The 19,869-nt window shown below is 44.6% G+C and overlaps 1 protein-coding gene across 2 annotated transcripts in view; it reads right to left on the bottom strand.

Annotated features, from left to right (window-relative positions):
- Positions 1–306: 306 nt before the first annotated feature.
- The window catches only part of LOC142290230 (uncharacterized), a 114,080-nt gene continuing 94,517 nt past the window's right edge, over positions 307–19,869 (bottom strand). Inside the window, exons 5-10 of one of the 2 annotated variants that reach the window (XM_075334181.1) lie at positions 15,303–15,365; positions 6,091–6,156; positions 5,957–6,013; positions 4,623–4,691; positions 2,030–2,082; positions 307–1,021 (exon numbers count right to left, since the gene is read on the bottom strand). In XM_075334181.1, coding sequence (XP_075190296.1) covers positions 928–1,021; positions 2,030–2,082; positions 4,623–4,691; positions 5,957–6,013; positions 6,091–6,156; positions 15,303–15,365 — 402 coding nt within the window. In that variant the 3' untranslated portion in view covers positions 307–927. The remainder of the gene's footprint in view (positions 1,022–2,029; positions 2,083–4,622; positions 4,692–5,956; positions 6,014–6,090; positions 6,157–15,302; positions 15,366–19,869) is intronic. The other variant, XM_075334182.1, reaches the window with a different exon arrangement.

Genomic DNA, 19,869 nt, shown 5'->3' with positions numbered 1-19,869 from the left:
TATTTGGTGAGGTTTTTTTACCTCAGTATGTGTAAGGTCACATGCACACGTTAAGTATTTGGTGATTTTTTTACCTCAGTATTTGTAAGCCAAAACCAGGAGTGGAACAGTCAGAGGAAAAGTAAAACATACACATGTGTTCCACTTCTGCATTTTTTTTACCCACTCCTGTTTTTTTCTTACAAATCCTGAGGTAAAATACTCATCAAATACTGAATGTGTGCACGTGGCCTAGTGGATTGGGTAGAAGCCAGCTTACATAATGTAATGAACAAAGGCTACAAAACTTTTTTGACACATAGGAATCTTTAATTGCTTTGTTGGCAGAAAGTGTACAAACAGATACAAGACATTCTTCAACCCTAAAGTGCGGTATCAACAAAAAGTCATCGCAAGGGAACCACTTGTATGAAACACACACACACAATAACATTAATATACAAGTAAACATTTTCAGTCTATCATCTTGTCTTTCTTACTCCTCAGACCAGTTTCCCAGTCCATGTTTTCAGAGGTTCACCGTGTCCCAGGCAATGTGCAGCCCAGCAATGAGACCTTCTTACAATGAGCAGCCTCCAACAGTTTGTGGTTTTCTCTCATTTATTTTTGGACATTTTTGTTCTGGAATTTGGAAATCGAGAGTTGAAATGAGAGCAACAGTTGTCGTGTCTATGGTGCCATCTAAATGAATAAAGGGAACCTGTCGTGAGAAGAAAAAGAAAAGAAAAAGTATGTACCTGCAACCATAGGGCTAATCTGCAGGTACATACCTTTCTACACATGAGGCTATCTAAGGGAATGTTTAACTACAGGGAAAACAATGAACTTTTTATCCTCCATGCCGCTGCTCTGTTCCAGTCATATGGACAGTAATCTCTACGCCATTGCTTTATGGAATACTGAAATATATTGAGATGTATTATGGCACTACTTTCTCCAGCTCAGCTTGCGAAATTTAAGGCATCCTGAGGTGGACGCCTCACCATTTTCCTCTTCTTTATTTGATGATTTTTGATCCGGTCTGTAAGAAGAATAAGAGCCATGAAGGAGAACATCAGACTTTGATTATGACTTTCTGTAAGGGTTCAGCATTGGATATGGCGGTCAGTAAGAGAGGATCTCCAGCAATTATTAGAATAATGGGGCTCTTTTTTGATAATTTCTTTAGATTTGCATACACTGTGGTTATATATCTCACGTCAGTCTTCTGACAATGCTCAGATGAGACAAGGAGTCCAAAGGGTTAAATTTCCCCAAGGCTTGTCTTTCATCCAGCCAGAATATAAGACATCATTATGGCCAGCAGTTACTTAATGGGCTAGAAATTTGGAATAGTGGCTAGGAATGTGAGATTCTCCAAATGATGGAAGGGTGAATAAAGTTCAGCAATAAATGATTTTATTACATGTTATCTTTATACAAATATAAACCAACGTCTATGCTTGCCTTCATGCAGTTATAAAAATGTAGGCTGGTGGCATTTGCCATCAAGGCTACTGTATAGGTTTCTGGAGCAAACCGGAATTTGCTCCCTTTTAGCAAGCAGTGATATGGCCCATCTGTATTATACCAAACTACAATTATCTTCTGCAGGAGTGTGCCTCTTCCCTGCCTCTAGACTTCCTTCTTAGCAGGATAGGCAGTGCACTCTTGCTTGACTGAGCGTTCGAAAACACTGAATCCTTGTGCCGCTGGCCTATACTGTGCATTCTCTTACGAGGCAATGTTGTCTCTGCAGCATCGATGGAGCACAGCTACAATGAAGCTATAATTGGGAGCTAACTGTGCGCTCCAGAGATAGTAACTTACAAGCTCTGTTGGAAAGAGCTAGTAAGCACTGTACTACTTTGACTACTACTCAAACTACAGCCGTGGCCAGTAACCTAGGCAGCAAGCTATAAACAATATTAAAACTCCATTCTTGGGAACGGAGAGGATTTCTAATAACTAAATTGCTAATTGCTAGTTTCTTTATGCACTTTGGAATTTTAACAATTAAACAGAACAACCCTTTAAGCAATATACTTACTGGTTTTCACGTGAGGTGACGATATCTAAATCTTTTGCTTCAAATTCCTGATTCTATGATAGAAAACATGTTTAGTAAGAAAGAGTCTTTGCTTTCTACACACAAAAAAAATGTGGCACAAAGATAGTTTGCAAAAGTATAATTTTACCGGATATATCAAGTGAAAGTTTATATCTCCTGTCACTTGTCATCTCTGCTTTTTTATACATATAATGCTAATAGATGTTAAATTCAAATGAGAAGAAAGTATTTTTTGCTGAACTATACTGTACATAATGTATGACTTCACATAAATAATCTAGGAGAGATACGGGAACCAGAGGAACCATTATTTTGTTTTTGCCATTTTACTAAGTAAAAGTTCCGCTAATTTGGTTACTTAATGAAAGGTGAAAGCACAGATCTGACTAGTGAAGAATGTGGTGACACTACTGAAGCTGAAGGCAAGGTGGAACACAGCCGTGACTATGGGGAGAGTGGGACACCGTCATGACTGCCAGGGAAAAGGGAAATTGATAACTCCGGTGTAACTATTCAGAAAGAATTGCCGTAATTAGGGGGATGTGGCCTAGAGGTAACAAATGTAATTCGTAGAGTAGAAAAATGTAGGGTTTGGTGCCCCGTGTTGCTCCCTTAAAGGGTTAGGTGCGCCATGCTGCTGCCTCGTAGGGTTTGTGGTGCCATGCTGCTCCCTCGTAGGGTTTGGTGTGCTGTGCTGATCCCTTGTAAGGTACGGTGTGCCCTGCCGCTCCCTCATAGGGTTCGGTCTGCTGTGCTGCTCCCTCGTAGGGTTTGGGGTGCTGCACTGCTCTCTCATAGAGTTCCATGTGCCATACAGCTCCCTCATAGGGTTCCGTGTGCCGTGCTGCTCCCTCGTAGGGTTTGTTGTGCCATGCTGCTCCCTCGTAGGGTTCCATGTGCCATGCCGCTCCCTTGTAGGGTTTGATGTGCCATGCTGCTCCCTCATAGGGTTCCGTGTGCCGTGCTGCTCCCACATAGGGTTTGGTGTGCCATGCTGCTCCCTCGCAGGGTTCGGTGCACCATGTTGCTCCCTCGTAGGGTTTGGTGTGCTGAGCTGCTCCCTCGTAGGGTTCGTTGTGCCATGCTGCTCCCTCGTAAGGTTTGGGGTGCCCTGCTGCTCCCTCGTAGGGTTTGGTGTGCTGAGCTGCTCCCTTCCATGTAATGAATCGAGTACTTCAGCCTCTTACAACAGTACTAGCTTATTGGAAAGATAACATTTTTATGTGTTTTTGTATCAAACGATCCAGAAATGTGAAGACATTTATTTATCCAATAAAGTGCTACTGTACTATAAGACTGTGGTACTCGATATTTATTCATTACACAGGGGCAATGCTTAAGGCTGAACCCTACATTTTTCTACTCTATGAATTCCAGTTCTACTTACAGACCAGGCTGGATCCAGAAAGGGCCACCTATGACAGCTCCAACTCCTGAATACTTTTAGTGCATGTTCATCCTCTGCGTTTTTGTTACATTTTTTCCATGTGATTTTAAAGGGTAGAAAATACAGTACAAAATACTGCACTGTACTAGCAAAAAATGTTGCCCTGTAAAAACAAAACTAATGAGATTTTTAAAATTTCATGCACATTTTATTTATTTTTTTGCGGATTTGAATCATCAAAGCGTTTTTTTTCCAAACCTGCAGTATGTCAATGCTTTCAGTGCTTTTGCAGCAGTTTGTTACCATTCAAGTAAAAGGGGGAAAAACAATGTAAAAATGCATCAAAAAGGCATGAAAAAATGTGTCAAAAATGAGCATTGGTTTTTGTTGCCATCACTCTTTTTTGATGCAGCAAATACTGAACACATGCACATACCTGTAACAGGCGCACACAGGTGTCCTTTTTTAAACACAGCAGCACAAGGTGAGAGTTCATATTTTAGTGCATGGGAGATCTCACCATCTTATCACACAGATTACCCCATGAAGTGCTTTCCCCTTTCTTCTAGGACATTTAGGCTATGTGCGCACGTGTGCGCTCTGCACTGCACCTAAAAGGTGCGCTTCAGAGCGCAGCTGAAAAGCTCCGTTCTGAAGCGCATGGTGCCGGCAAGAACGTGCGCTCTGCCTGCAGTTCTTGCCATAGACAGAGCAGGGGCTGCCGGCAAAGCGCACGGAAGAAGTGACATATCACTTCTTAGAATGCAGCGATTCGGGCAGCAGCCGAATTGCTGCGTTCTAATATGCCACGTGCGCACGGCCCCTGCACAATTTCCATAGACTGTGCAGGGGACGCAGGACGCATGCAGTTACGCTGCGCTACAAAGCGCAGCGTAACTGCATGAATTACGCACACGTGCGCACATAGCCTTACTCTGAAATAACTAATTGGGAACGGAAGCAACTTAAAAAAATGAAGGAAGAGTGTAGAGGGACATTACTGTAATTACTGGGGGGCTAATGGCAATGTGATAGTTACTGTTATGAGGACACTACGCTGTCTTTACTGGTTAGATGGGATTTTGCTACTTCATTTCTTAGATTGGGGTAGGGCTACTTTTAAAAATAAAGTGCACCAAAGCATTTTGTGCCTATCGACTTTGAACATGTAGCTCGAGTACTGACCTCATCTTTTATAGTGTTCAGCTGGTTTGATCTAATGAATGCTTCTTTAATGTATCCTAATAGAGAACGCTGAAGGAAAGAACCAGTGAACAATTATTCTTTAGCTTAAGCATATTGACATGTATAATATATCATTACAGTACCACATAATGGTTCAATCCTACACTGTAAAAATAAATAAAGAAGAAAGAAAACCTCTAAGGTAGGCTATGTGCACACAGTGCGTTTTTCACGGCGTTTTTGCACATTTCAGGTGCGGTTTTGGGCTCAAAACTGCATGACTTTGCTTCCCCAGCAAAGTCTATGAGTTTTCAATTTTGCTGTCCGCACACAACTTTTTTTTTAAGCTGCGTTTTTGAGCTTAAAAAAAAAATGGACATGTCAATTCTTTCCTGCGTTTTCCCCATGCAATGCATTGGAAAAACATAGAAAAACGCAGAGATCAAAAACGCAGCAAAACCCAGCCAAAAACGCACCAAAACACGGTAAAAACGCATGCATTTTTACCGGTGCATTTTTACCGGTGCATTTTTTGCGCGTTTTTGCCGCGGGTGCGTTTTTATGCATTTTTAGCAGCCAAAAACGCACAAAAACGCAGCGTCAAAAAAACGCAGTGTGCGCACATAGCCTAAAGGGCACTTTACACGCTGCGATATAGCTATCGATATCGCTAGCGAGCGTACCCACCCCCGTCGGTTGTGCGTCACGGGCAAATCGCTGCCCGTGGCGCACAACATCGCTTACACCCATCACACGGACTTACCTTCCCTGCGACGTTCCTGTGGCCGGCGTCACAGCAACGTCACACGGCAGCCATCCAATAGAAGCGGAGGGGCGGAGCTGAGCGGGCGGAATATCCCGCCCACCTCCTTCCTTCCTCATTGCCGGTGGATGCAGATAAGTAATGTTAGTCGTTCCTGCGGTGTCACACATAGCGATGTGTGATGCCGCAGGAACGACGAACAACCAGCGGCATGCAGCACCAACGATATTATGATAAGGAGCGACGTGTCAACGATCAACGATTTTTGACGTTTTTGCGATTGTTGATTGTCGTTCCTAGCTGTCACATGCTGCGATGTCGCTAACGACGCCGGATGTGCGTCACAAACACCGTGACCCTGACGATATATCGTTAGTGATGTCGCAGCATGTAAAGCACCCTTTAGGGTTCCCAGCAAACAGAAAACTGGTAGGCACGGAAATGATGCACTCACAAAGATGAAAGTTTAGTACAATCCTTTAAGAATGTCAATGGTTAAAAATGCTCACCCGAAAAGGCATAGTAATATTGGTTAGCGTAACATCCTTATCACAGTCAATATTTTACTCACTTTGCGAATTTTCTGGTTCTTTTGATAAGAGAATAGTTTTGCCTGCTCAATTTCTGTCTGCAAAAATAAAAAACAATGGGTCAAATGCAGTCATTGGACTAAGTAAGTAAATACCAATGTATAGATTCCTTAACCTTAATTTGCTGTATTTCTTCTTTAATATCAGTGAGGTCATTCTCTTCCTCCAGAACAGAAAATACCTAAACAATAGAATCGTTAAAATAAAAATGCATTAATGTACAGAATATGCGTAAGTATATATATACTACCTGTACTATCCGGCTTCCGGGTTAATGACTGCTCTTAACAAAATAGAATATATTAACAAAAATGTATTCTGCACACAAAAACCACAAAATAAATAGATAGAAATGTAATTATTAAAAGGCAAAAACTAAGCTTATAGAAGTATTTCACAACATATATTTCAACACCACAGATATTCCACACAGATTTAACTAAATTGGCCAAGTAATGTGCTCCGTCTGTCTCTTTCCAGGTCTGTCTCTTTCCAGGTCTGTTTCTTTTCAGGTGTCTCTTTCCCCGTGTGTCTCTTTCCCCGTGTGTCTCTTTCCCCGTGTGTCTCTTTCCCCGTGTGTCTCTTTCCCCGGCTGCCTGTCTCTGTCTGTCTCTTTTTTTGTCTGTCTCTATCTCTCTGTTTCTTTCCCCATCTGTCTCTTTCCAGGTCTGTCTCTTTCCCAGGTCTGTCTCTTTCCCCGTCTGTCTCCCCGTCTCTTTGTCTGTGTCTTTTCCTGTCTGTCTCTTTCCCTGTCTGCCTGTCTGTCTCTTTCCTTGTCTGTCTCTATTTTGCTGTCTCTTTCCCCGTCTATCTCTATCAAGGTCTGTGTCTTTCCCCATCTATCTTTGTCTGTCTCTCTGGCTGTCTCCTCCTTCCCTGTCTGCCTGTCTGTCCCTGTCTGCATGTCTGTCTGTTTCTTTCCCCATCTGTCTCTTTCCCCATCTGTCTCTTTCCCCATCTGTCTCTTTCCCCATCTGTCTCTTTCCCCATCTGTCTGTCTCTCTCTGTCTCCCTCTATCGGTCTCCCCACCTACATCTTATTACCTTACATATAAGCTTCTTATACTATGAATGTTCTTTGTTCCTATAGCAACCAATCACAGCTCCTACTAATAACCTGTAGTTCCAGGCTCCATTTACTTTAATGGAGGCATGTTTTTTGGAGAGTAAGGCGGGCTTTGCACACTACGACATCGCAGCTGCGATGTCGGTGGGGTCAAATCGAAAGTGACGCACATTCGGCGTCGCAGTCGATATCGTAGTGTGTAAATCCTTTTTGATACGATTAACGAGCGCAAAAACGTCCAAATCGTATCATCGGTGTAGCGTCGGTCATTTCCATAATTTCGGAAAGACCGATGTTACGATGTTGTTCCTCGTTCCTGCGCCAGCACACATCGCTGTGTGTGAAGCCGCAGGAGCGAGGAACATCACCTTACCTGCGTCCTGCGGCTCAAGCCGGCTATGCGGAAGGACGGAGGTGGGCGGGATGTTTACGTCCCGCTAAATCTCCGCCCATCCACTTCTATTGGCCGCCTGCCGTGTGACGTCGCTATGACGCCGCACGACCCGCCCCCTTAATAAGGAGGCGGTTCGTCGGCCAGAGCGACATCGCAGGGCAGGTGAGTGCATGTGAAGCTGCCGTAGAGATAATGTTCGCTACGGCAGCTATCACCATGATATCGCAGCTGCGACGGGGGCGTGGACTATCGCGCTCGGCATCGCAGCATCGGCTTGCGATGTCGTAGTGTGCAAAGTGCCCCTAACTGTAAAGCGCGGGGTTAAATTTTCCTGTCAAAACATAGTCTACGAGGTTCCCTGTTTTACATGAGGTGTCTGTGCAAAATTTCGTGATTGTAAATGCGACGGTGCGGATACACTTTTCGTTTCACTTTTTCCCCATTATGTAGATAGGGGCAAAATTGATTGGTAAATTGGAACGCGCGGGGTTAAAATTTTGGCTCACAACATAGCCTATGACGCTCTCGGGGTCCAGACGTGTGAGTGTGCAAAATTTTGTGGCTGTAGCTGTGATGGTGCAGATGCCAAATCCCGGACATACATACACACACACATACATACACACATTCAACTATATATATTAGATGGCAAGTACACCTGGGTACACACTACATCAGTCCCCTCAGATGGAAACCCTGGACAGTTATGAAAACGTCCCCAGAAAATGGGATTCTCATGTGCTCCCTGACAAAGATAAATACCCCCACATCTCTTACTTCAAAAAAGAAAAGAATAGTGCCAAAAAGTATATACACTAAGGCGGGCTTTACACGCTACGACATCGCTCAAGTGATCTCGTTGGAGTCACGGAATTTGTGACGCACATCCGGTCGCTTTAGCGATGCCGTTGCGTGTGACACCTATGAGTGATTTTGCATTGTCGCAAAAATGTGCAAAATCGCTCATCGGTAACATGGGGGTCCATTCTCAAATATCGTTACTGCAGCAGTAACAAAGTTGTTCCTCATTCCTGCGGCAGCACACATCGCTCCGTGTGACACCGCAGGAACAAGGAACCTCACCTTACCTGCGTCCCGGCCACAATGCGGAAGGAAGGAGGTGGGCGGGATGTTACGTCCCGCTCATCTCCGCCCCTCCGCTTCTATTGGGCGGCGGTTCAGTGACGCTGCTGTGACATCGCTGTGACGCTGAACGAACCGCCCCCTTAGAAAGGAGGCGGTTCGCCGGTCACAGCGACGTCGCAGGGAAGGTAAGTCCATGTGACAGGTCCGGGTGATGTTATGCAACACGGGCAGAGATTTGCCCGTGTCGCACAACCGATGGGGGCGGGTACGCACGCTAGCGATATCGGTACCGATATCGTAGTGTATAAAGCGGCCTTTAGACTAAATATGAGCAATAATACACTTATTTGTATGACAACAAATAAATACAAGATTTCAGTTGGGTATAATATAAAAAAGTTAAGGACAATAAAAGTGGAAAAAAGTGGTCAGCTTTAACAACTCCTTGGGAAAGCTAAATGCAAAATGCGTGTCAGGGGTAGTCCGGTTGTTATGCTAGATTGTGTTTTCATGTACTATATGTGAGCACCTGCTCTTTATTGATTTGGATATTATTGTGCATGGCTTTATTGTCACTTGTTGGTCACAATTCCATATTACTTGTATTACATATATTACCTGGGCCTGCTCCAGCAACATCTACCTCTACTGCCAAGTGCCACTTTATTCACTCTGGTGATAGAAATGTTATGACCGATATTGCTGGGTAATGCAAGCACCCTTTAGAGAAGGATATTGATATGCCTGACACAAGTTAGGCAAAATGGGTGTGTGTGCTGCCCAACATCTCAGAAAGAGTTTTATCAGCTCTCTGCTCTGCCAAATGGGGCACCACACCTAAATTAAACTCCCAGGCTAATACTGGGAATTGCCAATTATTACTTGGTTTTCTTCTGGAAAAAAGTCTGTAGACATAGATTTTTTGGGCTAAAAGCTTTTGTGCTGAGACCTTTATAACTTGCTTAAAGGGAACCTGTCAGGTCCAATATGCACCCAGAACCTCGAGCAGTTCTGGGTGCATATTGCTAATTCCTGCCTAACCGTCCCTGTATACACTACTAGCATAGATAGAGATCTTTAGAAAAAGTATTTCTAAACATCTTTCCCAGTATGCTAATGAGCGAGGGCACTAGTCCCCTGGGCGCTAGTTCCCCTGGCTAGTCGGCACCATTAGCATGTTAATATACCACTGTGGGTGTGCTAACATGCATGATCTCACTCACCTCTCCGCTGCCATCACCGCCCGACACTGGATTTTGGCTCAGTGCCCATGACCCTGGAGATTCGATCATGTGCACTATGAAGTCAGGTGTACGTGTTCTGCCTTCAAACTGAAGTAGTGCGCATGACCTAAACTCCGAGGTCATGCGCACTGAGCCAAAATCCAGCGTCGGACGCGATGGCAGCGGATAGGTGAGTGAGATCATCCTTTGACACTGTGCATTCATTAGCATGCCCACAGGGGCGTACTAACAAGCTAATGGAGCTAGGGGAACTAACGTCCAGGGGACTAGTCCCGAGCTCATTAACATACGATAAAAGATCTTTAGAAATACTTTTCCTAAAGATCCCTTTATCTATGCTAGTGTATACAGGGACGGTTAGGCAGGGATTAGTAATATCCACACAGAACTGCTTGTGACCAGTTCCCTTTAATTCTGTTACACTTTAAGCTACATTAACACATCTACGTAACAGGCCGTAATTCTTCGAACAGCCGTGGATCACCAGACCTACATGCATTTGGAGTGCATACTTCAATCATGATTGATTGCTCTCAGTGAGCGAAACAAAATTATATTCTTGTAGTTCTGATACCTTTTGATGGCTAACTAAAATAAAATAACTGACTTTACAAAGCAAGCTTTCAAGACTTCTCAGGTCCCTTCATCAGGCATGCGTAAGTGTATAGTGCAGGATGCAAGTACATGTATATAGACCCTGCTGTATAGATACAGATACAAGTGAGAGCTGGGTCTGTAGGGAGTCTGGAGCACTAGTATGTACAGGAACACTTTGAGCTCTGCTAAATGGAGCCCTGTCCACCAACACAACCCGGCAACATATAGTGATGGCTGGGTAAATCGGGGTCTGTCCTTAAGGGGTGCACTCATAGGCATCAACAACAGGCTGTAAGGCAGACACTGTGCATCACACATTTGTGTGATTGGAGCCCTATGCAATGCAATTATAATACTAGGCAACCACCCCCTGCATGTTCTGCCCCTGCCTTTATCATGGAGGCCTGCAGCATCCTGTAGTGATTTGGTATTATGACCTGGGATTTGTAAGAACGTCTGTCTTTTGTTTGTGATTTTTTTTAAAAAAAATGTTTCCTTTTCAGTGAATTGTTTTAATGTAGGGACTTGTAAGACAATGAGGACCCTTGATGTGGGTTGCAAACTTTTATACACATTTTCATGTTCTTATTGCACGTTTTCATTTATATGCAGGATACAGGCAGGCCCTTTAATGTTCATGGAGTAAATTATGGTGTGTGTAAGGGGCACTGATATAGTGCCTAGCAGCCCACCTGACCTAATAGTATAGGAGTCACTAATAGACTGCCAGACACTGTGCATAACCCATATTTGTAGCACTGGACGCCTATGTAAACCTTACTCGTGTGCATTTATAATATTGGGCAACCACCCCATCTATGAATGGTAGCCATGCGACTGGTTGTTGCAACAGTATTTGCACCTATACTTCCCATGCTTTTATTATGGGGTCTGTTGCATCTTGCAGTTCTTTGGTATTGTGACTTGGTTTTTGGTAAGACTGCCTTTTTTTCTGTGCTGTTTTTAGATAGGGTGGATGACATGGATAAATGGATGGATGGGGAGAGAAATATGAATGTATTAATATAAGACAGAATACAGAAAGATTTATATATGCACTACACAAGGTTTACAGCAGTGTGTTAATGTATATACACTCTGCTGTATACATACAGATACAAGAGAGAGGTTGTAGGGAGACTGACGAAGTAGCATTTACCAGAACAGTGTGAGTTCTGCTGAATGCAGCCTCACCCACCCATACAACAACCATACCCACCCTCTCTGCAAGCTACTGTTACGGATGTGTCTGGACCTTCAGGTGCTGCTGCTGGGACCAGGTGCAGAAGGGCCCGGCGATCGTCCAAACGTTAATGGACGCTTGATTTAGGTTTTTTTCTGTTTCCTTGCCAGGTTGGAGGAGCTTTTCCTCCAGCTGGTAATTAAGGTCCTTTATAACATGGGGCCTCTCTCACTCCTCCAGTGCGGGTTATACTCTTCACTTGGAGAAGTTGCTGCTCAGAAGTGCATGTGGGTTCAGACTACTGTTGCTGTATATTCTGTAGTTTCCCTCTAGTTGTTATTTTTCCTTTTTCCCCTTTTGCTGTTTATTTCTGTGTTTGTTTTCCCCTCTGTGGATTGGTGGGTGGTGGGATTTAGTCCTAGGGTCTGGCTAGGAGACAGGGGCACGTTGGTGGGCCACACCTCATAACCCTTATAGGTACCTGTAATTTGAGAGCTAGCGCAGGGCCCCCTAGTGTCAGGGTCAGATCAGGAGCCTTCTGGTTACACCCCCTCCCTTTGTGTTTCAGCCTCCTTTGTTCCCAGGAGTCCACTTGCTGCGTGTCTCTCCCAACACTCAGCGTGAAAGCTACACCAACCTGTCAGTTTCCAAAGTACAGAACAGATGGAGATTTTGACTGTATATCACAGGAAGAGAGAAGATTCTCAGCCAGATAAGTGGTCACGCCCCCTACTGGTAAATCAGACTAAGGGTATGTGCGCACGTTGCGTTTTGTGTAGTGCGGAAAAGAACGCACCCTCTGGAAGACTGGACAACTGTAAACACTGCGTTTGTAAAAAAAAAAATGCATCCAAAACGCATGCATTTTGGATGCATTTTGCATGCGTTTTGCATGCATTTTTGACAGTGCGGTCCCACGGAAATTCAGCTCTGCTACATGCCCGCTGACAGCAGACAGAAACAGAGTCGCGCGATGAGAATGAACTCGGATGAACTTCACCCGACTTCATTGTCATTGCGCGGCTATGTCTGTGTGCCACGGCCTGATTTGCGATCACAGGTGAAGGACTCACCGGTGACCGCAAATCCCCTGAGTGACTGAAGTGAACCGCGCGATCAGTGGTGCCATCACTCAGGTGACCCACGGCCAGCTGCAGTCCTCCACCTGAGAGCAGTGGCCGCGGGTCACCTGAGTGACGTCACCGCTGATCGCACGGCTCACTTCAGTTGCTGCATGGAGCTGACAGAGCGGTTGTGGTCTGTGGCCGCTCCTGTCTGCTTCATGTAGCAGTGTTGGATGCGTCGTGGGACCTCATGTGGATTACGTCGGACTAGGGGGGGGTGTTTGGAGATTTTAATAAAGTGGTGAAAGAGGGTGTTTATTTGTCTTTTATTCCAAATAAAGGATTTTCCGGTGTTTGTGTTTATTTTCTTTAACTTAAAGGTTATTCATGGAAAGTATCTCGGGTATACGCCTGCCATGATTAACCTAGGACTTAGTGGCAGCTATGGGCTGCCATTAACTCCTTATTACCCCGATTGCCACCGCACCAGGGCAATTCGGGATGAGTCCTGTAGAGTCCCGGGACTGTCGCATTTAATGGATGCGGCAATTCTGGGTGGCTGCTGGCTGATATTGTTAGGCTGGGGGGCTCCCCATAACGTGGATCTCCCCATCCTGGGAATACCTGCCTTCAGCCGTATGGCTTTACCTAGGCTGGTATCAAAATATGGGGGGACCACACATTATTTTTTTAAGTTATTTATTTATTTTACTGCACAATATAGACCCGCCCACTGGCGGCTGTGATTTGTTGCAGTGAGACAGCTGTCACTCAGCGTGGGGGCATGTCTGACTGCATAGGCGCCGGTTGGCCGGGAAACCAGGAATAAGAGATGGAATAATGAGCGGCCGGCATTTTCAAAAGAGGAAAATCCGCCGGAGCTTTGTGACAGCTGTGCAGCACCGCGCCCGTGATCGGTGAGTATGAAAGAGAGAGGGAGAGACGGACCGACGGACAGAGAGAGAGACAGACAGAGCTACCAACTGACAGAGAAAGAAACCAACAGACAGAGAGAGATTGATCGACATGGACAGAGAGACCGAAAGACCTGCGTTTTGTTTGTCAAAAAAGCATGCGGAACGCAACAAAAATGCAGCCCAAGTGCATTTTGGTTGCGTTTTGAACCACATCATTAATTTCAATGGGTGGAGAACGCAGCTGCAACGCACAAAAGACGTGACATGCTGCTTTTTTTTCCGCAGCGATTCTTGGCATCCAAAACACTGCGTTTAAAAATGCAGCGTTGACATTGAATTTTCGGACTTCTCATAGACTTTGCTGGGGAAGCAGAACGCATGCAATTTGGCACGGAAACGCTGCAGTTCAAAACGCAGCGTTAATGCAGGAAAAAACGCAATGTGCGGACACAGCCTAAGTGTATGTGCCCACAATATCTTTTTTTTCAGGGAATTCTGCTCTGCAACCCGCTTTGTGCAGTCAGTGCCGCTGCCTCTGACCACAACCTGACCCAAGTGTTAGAGGTGAAGGCCATTTCAGGGGCTGTGCTAGTTCCTGCTCTACTGAGCATGTGTCCGTTGTCAATTGTGACATGTGCTTAGAAGGAGTGCCCTGCTCAATGTGGATAGCACTGTCAATGCATATTGACAGTGCGCTCCATCGCCCTCTCTAATGAGGAGTAGGAGCGTAGAGTCACTGTGCATTGAAGGTACTGTCGTGATCAGGGTCACCAACACACCATCCTTCCTAATAAACTAGGACCTCCACATTGCTCCCTCCAATGACCTCCACTCAATATCTTCACACTATCCTCCTCACTCCATACTGAGCCTCCTCTTCACACTGTCCTTCCCATGCTGCCCTATCTCCATAATGCCCCTTCTTCATAGACAGCCCCCCATGCTGCCCCTTCTCCATTCACAGACTCCTCATACTGATCACAATACAGAGCCCCCTCTCATCTCATTACTGAGCCTCTTCTATACTGTCCCATGTCTATACTGAGTCCTCTATTCTTCCCCATCTCCATATAGAGCCTACCTCTCCCCCCACACTGCACCACTACATTGCTGACCCTACCACTTCTACTCTGGCAAAGATGCCGACTGAGGGGAGGAGAGGGAAAATTATAAGATTTCTTTTTCTTACTTTTAGCAATCCAGTGCCACCCTCCTGCAACCCGCCACCCTAGGCACCAGATCTCCGGTGGTTAGGGGAAAATATGGCCATGCAGCCAAATATCATGTAACTAGAGGACCAGCTCAGGTTATTTAGAAATGCAAGGTATTTAGTAAAGTGCCATGTCAGTTAGTTCCCATGAAAAGGACATGTAATGAATGGGCCAACCCCTTTAATAAAGATAAGTGCATTGCTTACTCATATTTAGCCAGTATAAACTTTATGGTGCTTTTTCTTTTTGTTTTGTTTTTTTTTGATGAGGCTTAATCCTTTTCTAGTTTCAGAATGGCATAGTGTATTTGATTTTCAACTTACTGAGTGCTATCCAAAAATATTGGTTTAAAAGGTTATCCCCAAATTAACCATAGATTTAATTTAAGCAAAAAGTCCAAAGTATTACACGACAAAAACTTTTCCTGTACCGTCTGTCTTTTTAGCTGCACACAACACCATAGCTTACTATTCTGTTGCGTCCAGTCTGATATAGGTTGTCCAAATTGATGCACCCTCATGTACTACACTTAAACAAGGTTATCTTCCACTATAATATAATATACCTGTGTACATAAATGCTCTTTGTATTCCAGAAACGCAGCAGAGATTTTACTAATCCGTTTATTCTGAAATAGAAAAAAAAAAGGTAAATAAATATCCCAATGCTTGAAAAAAAATTGAGGGCCCAGGATACTTTGATTTTTAATAAAAAGATTTGTAAAACTTATGCTTTTAAACTAGCAAGGTCTGTGTATACACTGTGATTAAGTAAAGAGTTTTTGGTAAACAAACATTAGAGCTGGTTGAACTCGCAAAAAAAAACCTGCTAAATTTGAAAAAAAAACAAAAAACAAAACATATCCGCTCCGGAATCCAGTACTCATTTAAGTCTATGAGGACAAAATCCGGAGATTAAAAATGTTGGTGGAAGGGATAGGGGGGTATGAGCGCGTGCCTGTCAGAAGAATGTGTGGCTGTGGCGGGTGATGAGATGTGAGACTCGTGTGAGTCTGGCATGACATCACCCAGCACGGCCTGCTGCTCTCTGAACATGAGCGTGCAGGTACATAGAAACACATGTGGCCGACCTGCTCCTGTCAGAAGAGTGTGCGGCTGTGCTGGGTGATGAGAGACTCGTGCGAGTCACTCGCAAGTGTGACTCTGGCCTAAGAGAAACTGCATGCGGCATTTTTTTTATTTAAATAAATAAATTTAAAAAAAAAACAACATGCGGTCCTTCCCCCCTCCAACTTTGATACGCAGCCAAGATAAAGCCAGCTCGAGGCTGGTATTCTACGCCCGCAGATGCCCGGTATTGCCGCATCCACTAGATGTGACAATCCTCGTGCTTTACCGGATCTTTCAATTGCCAAGGTGTGGTGGCAATTGGGGTAATAGCAGGGGTTAATAACACCGCACAGCTGGTACTAAACCCTAGGTTAGTGATGGCACAGGTGTCTATGGGATACCTGCATCACACCTGTAAATGAAAGTAAATAAGTACAAACACAGAGAATAAATCCTTTATTTGGAATAAAATACAAAAACACTCCCCCTTTCACCACTTTATTATCCCCAAACACCCCTCCAGGACCGGTGTAATCCACATGGGGTCCCACGCCGCTTCCAGCTCCGCTACATCTCACAGCAAGCGGCCATAGAACAAGACTGAGCCATGATGAGCAAAGACTGCAGGCAGACACTGTCACAGGCTGGGGACGCGTCTGACTGCAACCAATCACAGATGACAGGACTGCCAGTGGACGGGGAAAGCGAGGAAAGCTGAGTGTATGCGATGAGCCTATTACACAGTACAGGAAGTGAATGCGCGACCCGGAAGCAGTTTGCCGCCATGAGACAGAGTCTCCGTAAGTATGAAACGCTCGCTTAAATCTTGATTTCTTTATTTTTTCTTTTATTTCCCCAGTGCCGAATCCGGATTGTACACCCAGAATTCCGGCCCCGGGTCCAGCACCTGGGCAGCTTTGAAACCGTACAGATCTGGACTTTTTCAGTCAGGGTCCGCTCACCCTAGCAAACATATATGTTCTGTGGGCAATTTTTTGTAGCTATGTAAATGAAAAACCTAAAACCATATTTTAGAGATTCCCATACATTTAACAGGTTTCTTCAGGTAAACAACTGTACTGTTATTTTCAATAAAAGTTGCATAAACCAGATAATGACAAAAATAAAAGGAATTTTTTATTTTGCACAAAATTCAATTAGCCATTTTCCCTCCAGAGTGTCATGTGACTCAGTGTTACAAGGCCTCAGATGTGAATGGGAAGCAGGTGTGCTAGATTTGGTGTTATCGCTCACACACTTTCTCATACTGGTCACTGGAAGGTTAACATGGCACCTCATGGCAAAGATTACCATTAAAATCTGAAAAAAAGAACTGTTGCTCTACATAAAGATGGCCTAAGCTATGAGAAGATTGACAACACCCCGAAAGTGAGCTGCAGCACGGTGGCCAAGACCATACAGAGGTTTAGCAAGACATGTTCCACTCAAAACCAGCCTTGCCATGTCCAACCAAAGAAGTTGAGTGTATGTGCTCAACATCATATATTGATGTTGTCTTTTCAAATTAGACATATGAGTGCTGCCAGCATTGCTGTAGGTTTTAAAGGTGGGGAAGGGGGGTTTGCCTGCCAGTGCTCAGACCAATCACTACACACTGCATCAAATTGGTCTGCATATTGTTGTCCCAGAAGGAAACATCTTCTGAAGATGATGCGCAAGAAAGCCCACAGACCAGTTTGATGAAGACAAGCAGACTAAGGACATGGATTACTGGAACTATATCCTGTGGTCTGACGAGACCAAGATAACCTTACTTGGTTCAGATGGTTTCAAGTGTGCGTAGTGGTAACCAGGTGAGAAGTACAAAGACAAGTGCCTCTTGCCTACATTCAAGAATGGTGGTCGTATTATCATAGCTTGGGGCTGTATGAATGCTGCCGGCTGTGGGGAACTAGTTCATTAAGGGAACCATGACAGCCAACATTTACAGTGACGTACTGTAGCAGAGCATGATCATCTCCCTTCCAAAATTGGGCCACAGGGGAGTAGTTCAACATGATAACAACCCCCAACACACCTCCAAGATGACCATTCAATCTAGTCATGGAGGCGTGGAAGAGGATTTCATTGGCTCCTGTGACGCTATAATGCCCAAGAGAGTTAAGGCAGTGCTTATTAATAATGGGGGCCACACAAAATATTGACACTTTGGATACAATTTGGCCATTTTCTCTTTTGTTGCCAGTGGTTCACACATTATTGGCTGTGTTTAGTTATTTAGAGGGCACACCAAATTTACACTGTTATACAAGCTGTACACTGACTACTTTACACTGTATCAGAGTGTCATATCTTCGGTGTTGTTCCATGAAAAGATATAATAAAATATTTACATGTCCCCTGGATTGACCCAAAAAACTGAGCCTCACTTGGTCCTCAGGATGACCTTTTAAAAGCTGCTCTGATGACGTGGGATGCAGAGGTTGGCAGGGACTCTCTCTCTCAGGGTCCTGGACCCCTCTCACTCTTTTTCTCTAACCCAGACTTCCACCCTGACTTGGGAGTGGATCATTTTTTGGGTAGAAGGTAGAGTGAGGATACTCGTTTTTTCCATATCCTTAGGGGCAACAGCTTACCTCCTTATGGTGCAGTGGCTGCCTCTGAAGAAGAGGGGCCTCTTCCCTGGTTTCAATATTTTCAGATTCGTTTCTTCCTTTCTGAAGGGGGTAGGGAAAGGATTTTCTCTTCTGCTATTACACAATTTGAGCAATTATTTCTCCTGGAGTCGCTACCAGCACACACAGTCTCCCTCATATAAACTCTACTGATCCAACACACTGAAATAGTGAATACTAACTTCATGGAGAGATTGAATGAGGAGCTGGGGACTGAAATCTCAGAGGCCAATTGGGGTAAAGCATTCCTATTTACACATAAGTGTTCTATGGCCTGTGCGGCACAGGAAAAAAATTATAAGATATTAACCCGTTGGTGCCGATGTCCTGCTACACTACATGCTGTCTTTCCCTCTGTCTCTGATCAGTGTTGGAGGTGTGGAGCGGAACGGGGTACCATGCTGCATATTTGGTGGAGTTGTGGTGGAGTTAAACCATTCTGGGACTCTGTTTTTTCTGTCCATGATAAGATAAGTGGGGATAATGCTCCTAACACGCCACAGGCGGCCCTTTTATCTGTCCTCCCAGGATTAATTCTCAGAGGAAGGGACTATTGAGATTTTGTCTGGCGGCGGTCCGCATGGTTATACCCAGGCATTGGCGTTCCTCACAGTCTCCAACCCTGGAGGAGTGGTACGGGGAGATGAGCAGCCTTTATAACATGGAATACCTGACCACGGAATTTAATGGCACTACAGACAAATTCCAACAAATATGGAGCCCCTGGATCCTGTTTTTAGACTCTCCGGCATTTTTATCCTTGCTCCCTAACTCCTGAGGGCTCTGTTCCTCCCTTCGCATCGGTCCTCTCCTCCCGGATTTTTCCCCTTGATTGTGTTCTCTTGAGGGGTGTTCTGAGATCAGGAGGGAAGGCGAGGCAGTATGTACAGTTAGGTCCAGAAATATTTGGACAGTGACACAATTTTCGCGAGTTGGGCTCTGCATGCCACCACATTGGATTTGAAATGAAACATCTACAACAGAATTCAAGTGCAGATTGTAACGTTTAATTTGAAGGTTTGAACAAAAATATCTGATAGAAATTGTAGGAATTGTACACATTTCTTTACAAACACTCCACATTTTAGGAGGTCAAAAGTAATTGGACAAATAAACCAAACCCAAACAAAATATTTTTATTTTCAATATTTTGTTGCGAATCCTTTGGAGGCAATCACTGCCTTAAGTCTGGAACCCATGGACATCACCAAACGCTGGGTTTCCTCCTTCTTAATGCTTTGCCAGGCCTTTATAGCCGCAGCCTTCAGGTCTTGCTTGTTTGTGGGTCTTTCCGTCTTAAGTCTGGATTTGAGCAAGTGAAATGCATACTCAATTGGGTTAAGATCTGGTGATTGACTTGGCCATTGCAGAATGTTCCACTTTTTTGCACTCATGAACTCCTGGGTAGCTTTGGCTGTATGCTTGG

The sequence above is a fragment of the Anomaloglossus baeobatrachus genome, chromosome 2, assembly GCF_048569485.1.
Source record: "Anomaloglossus baeobatrachus isolate aAnoBae1 chromosome 2, aAnoBae1.hap1, whole genome shotgun sequence".
NCBI classification, from domain to species: Eukaryota; Metazoa; Chordata; class Amphibia; order Anura; family Aromobatidae; genus Anomaloglossus; species Anomaloglossus baeobatrachus.
This window is presented reverse-complemented; position numbering and strand designations above follow the sequence as displayed.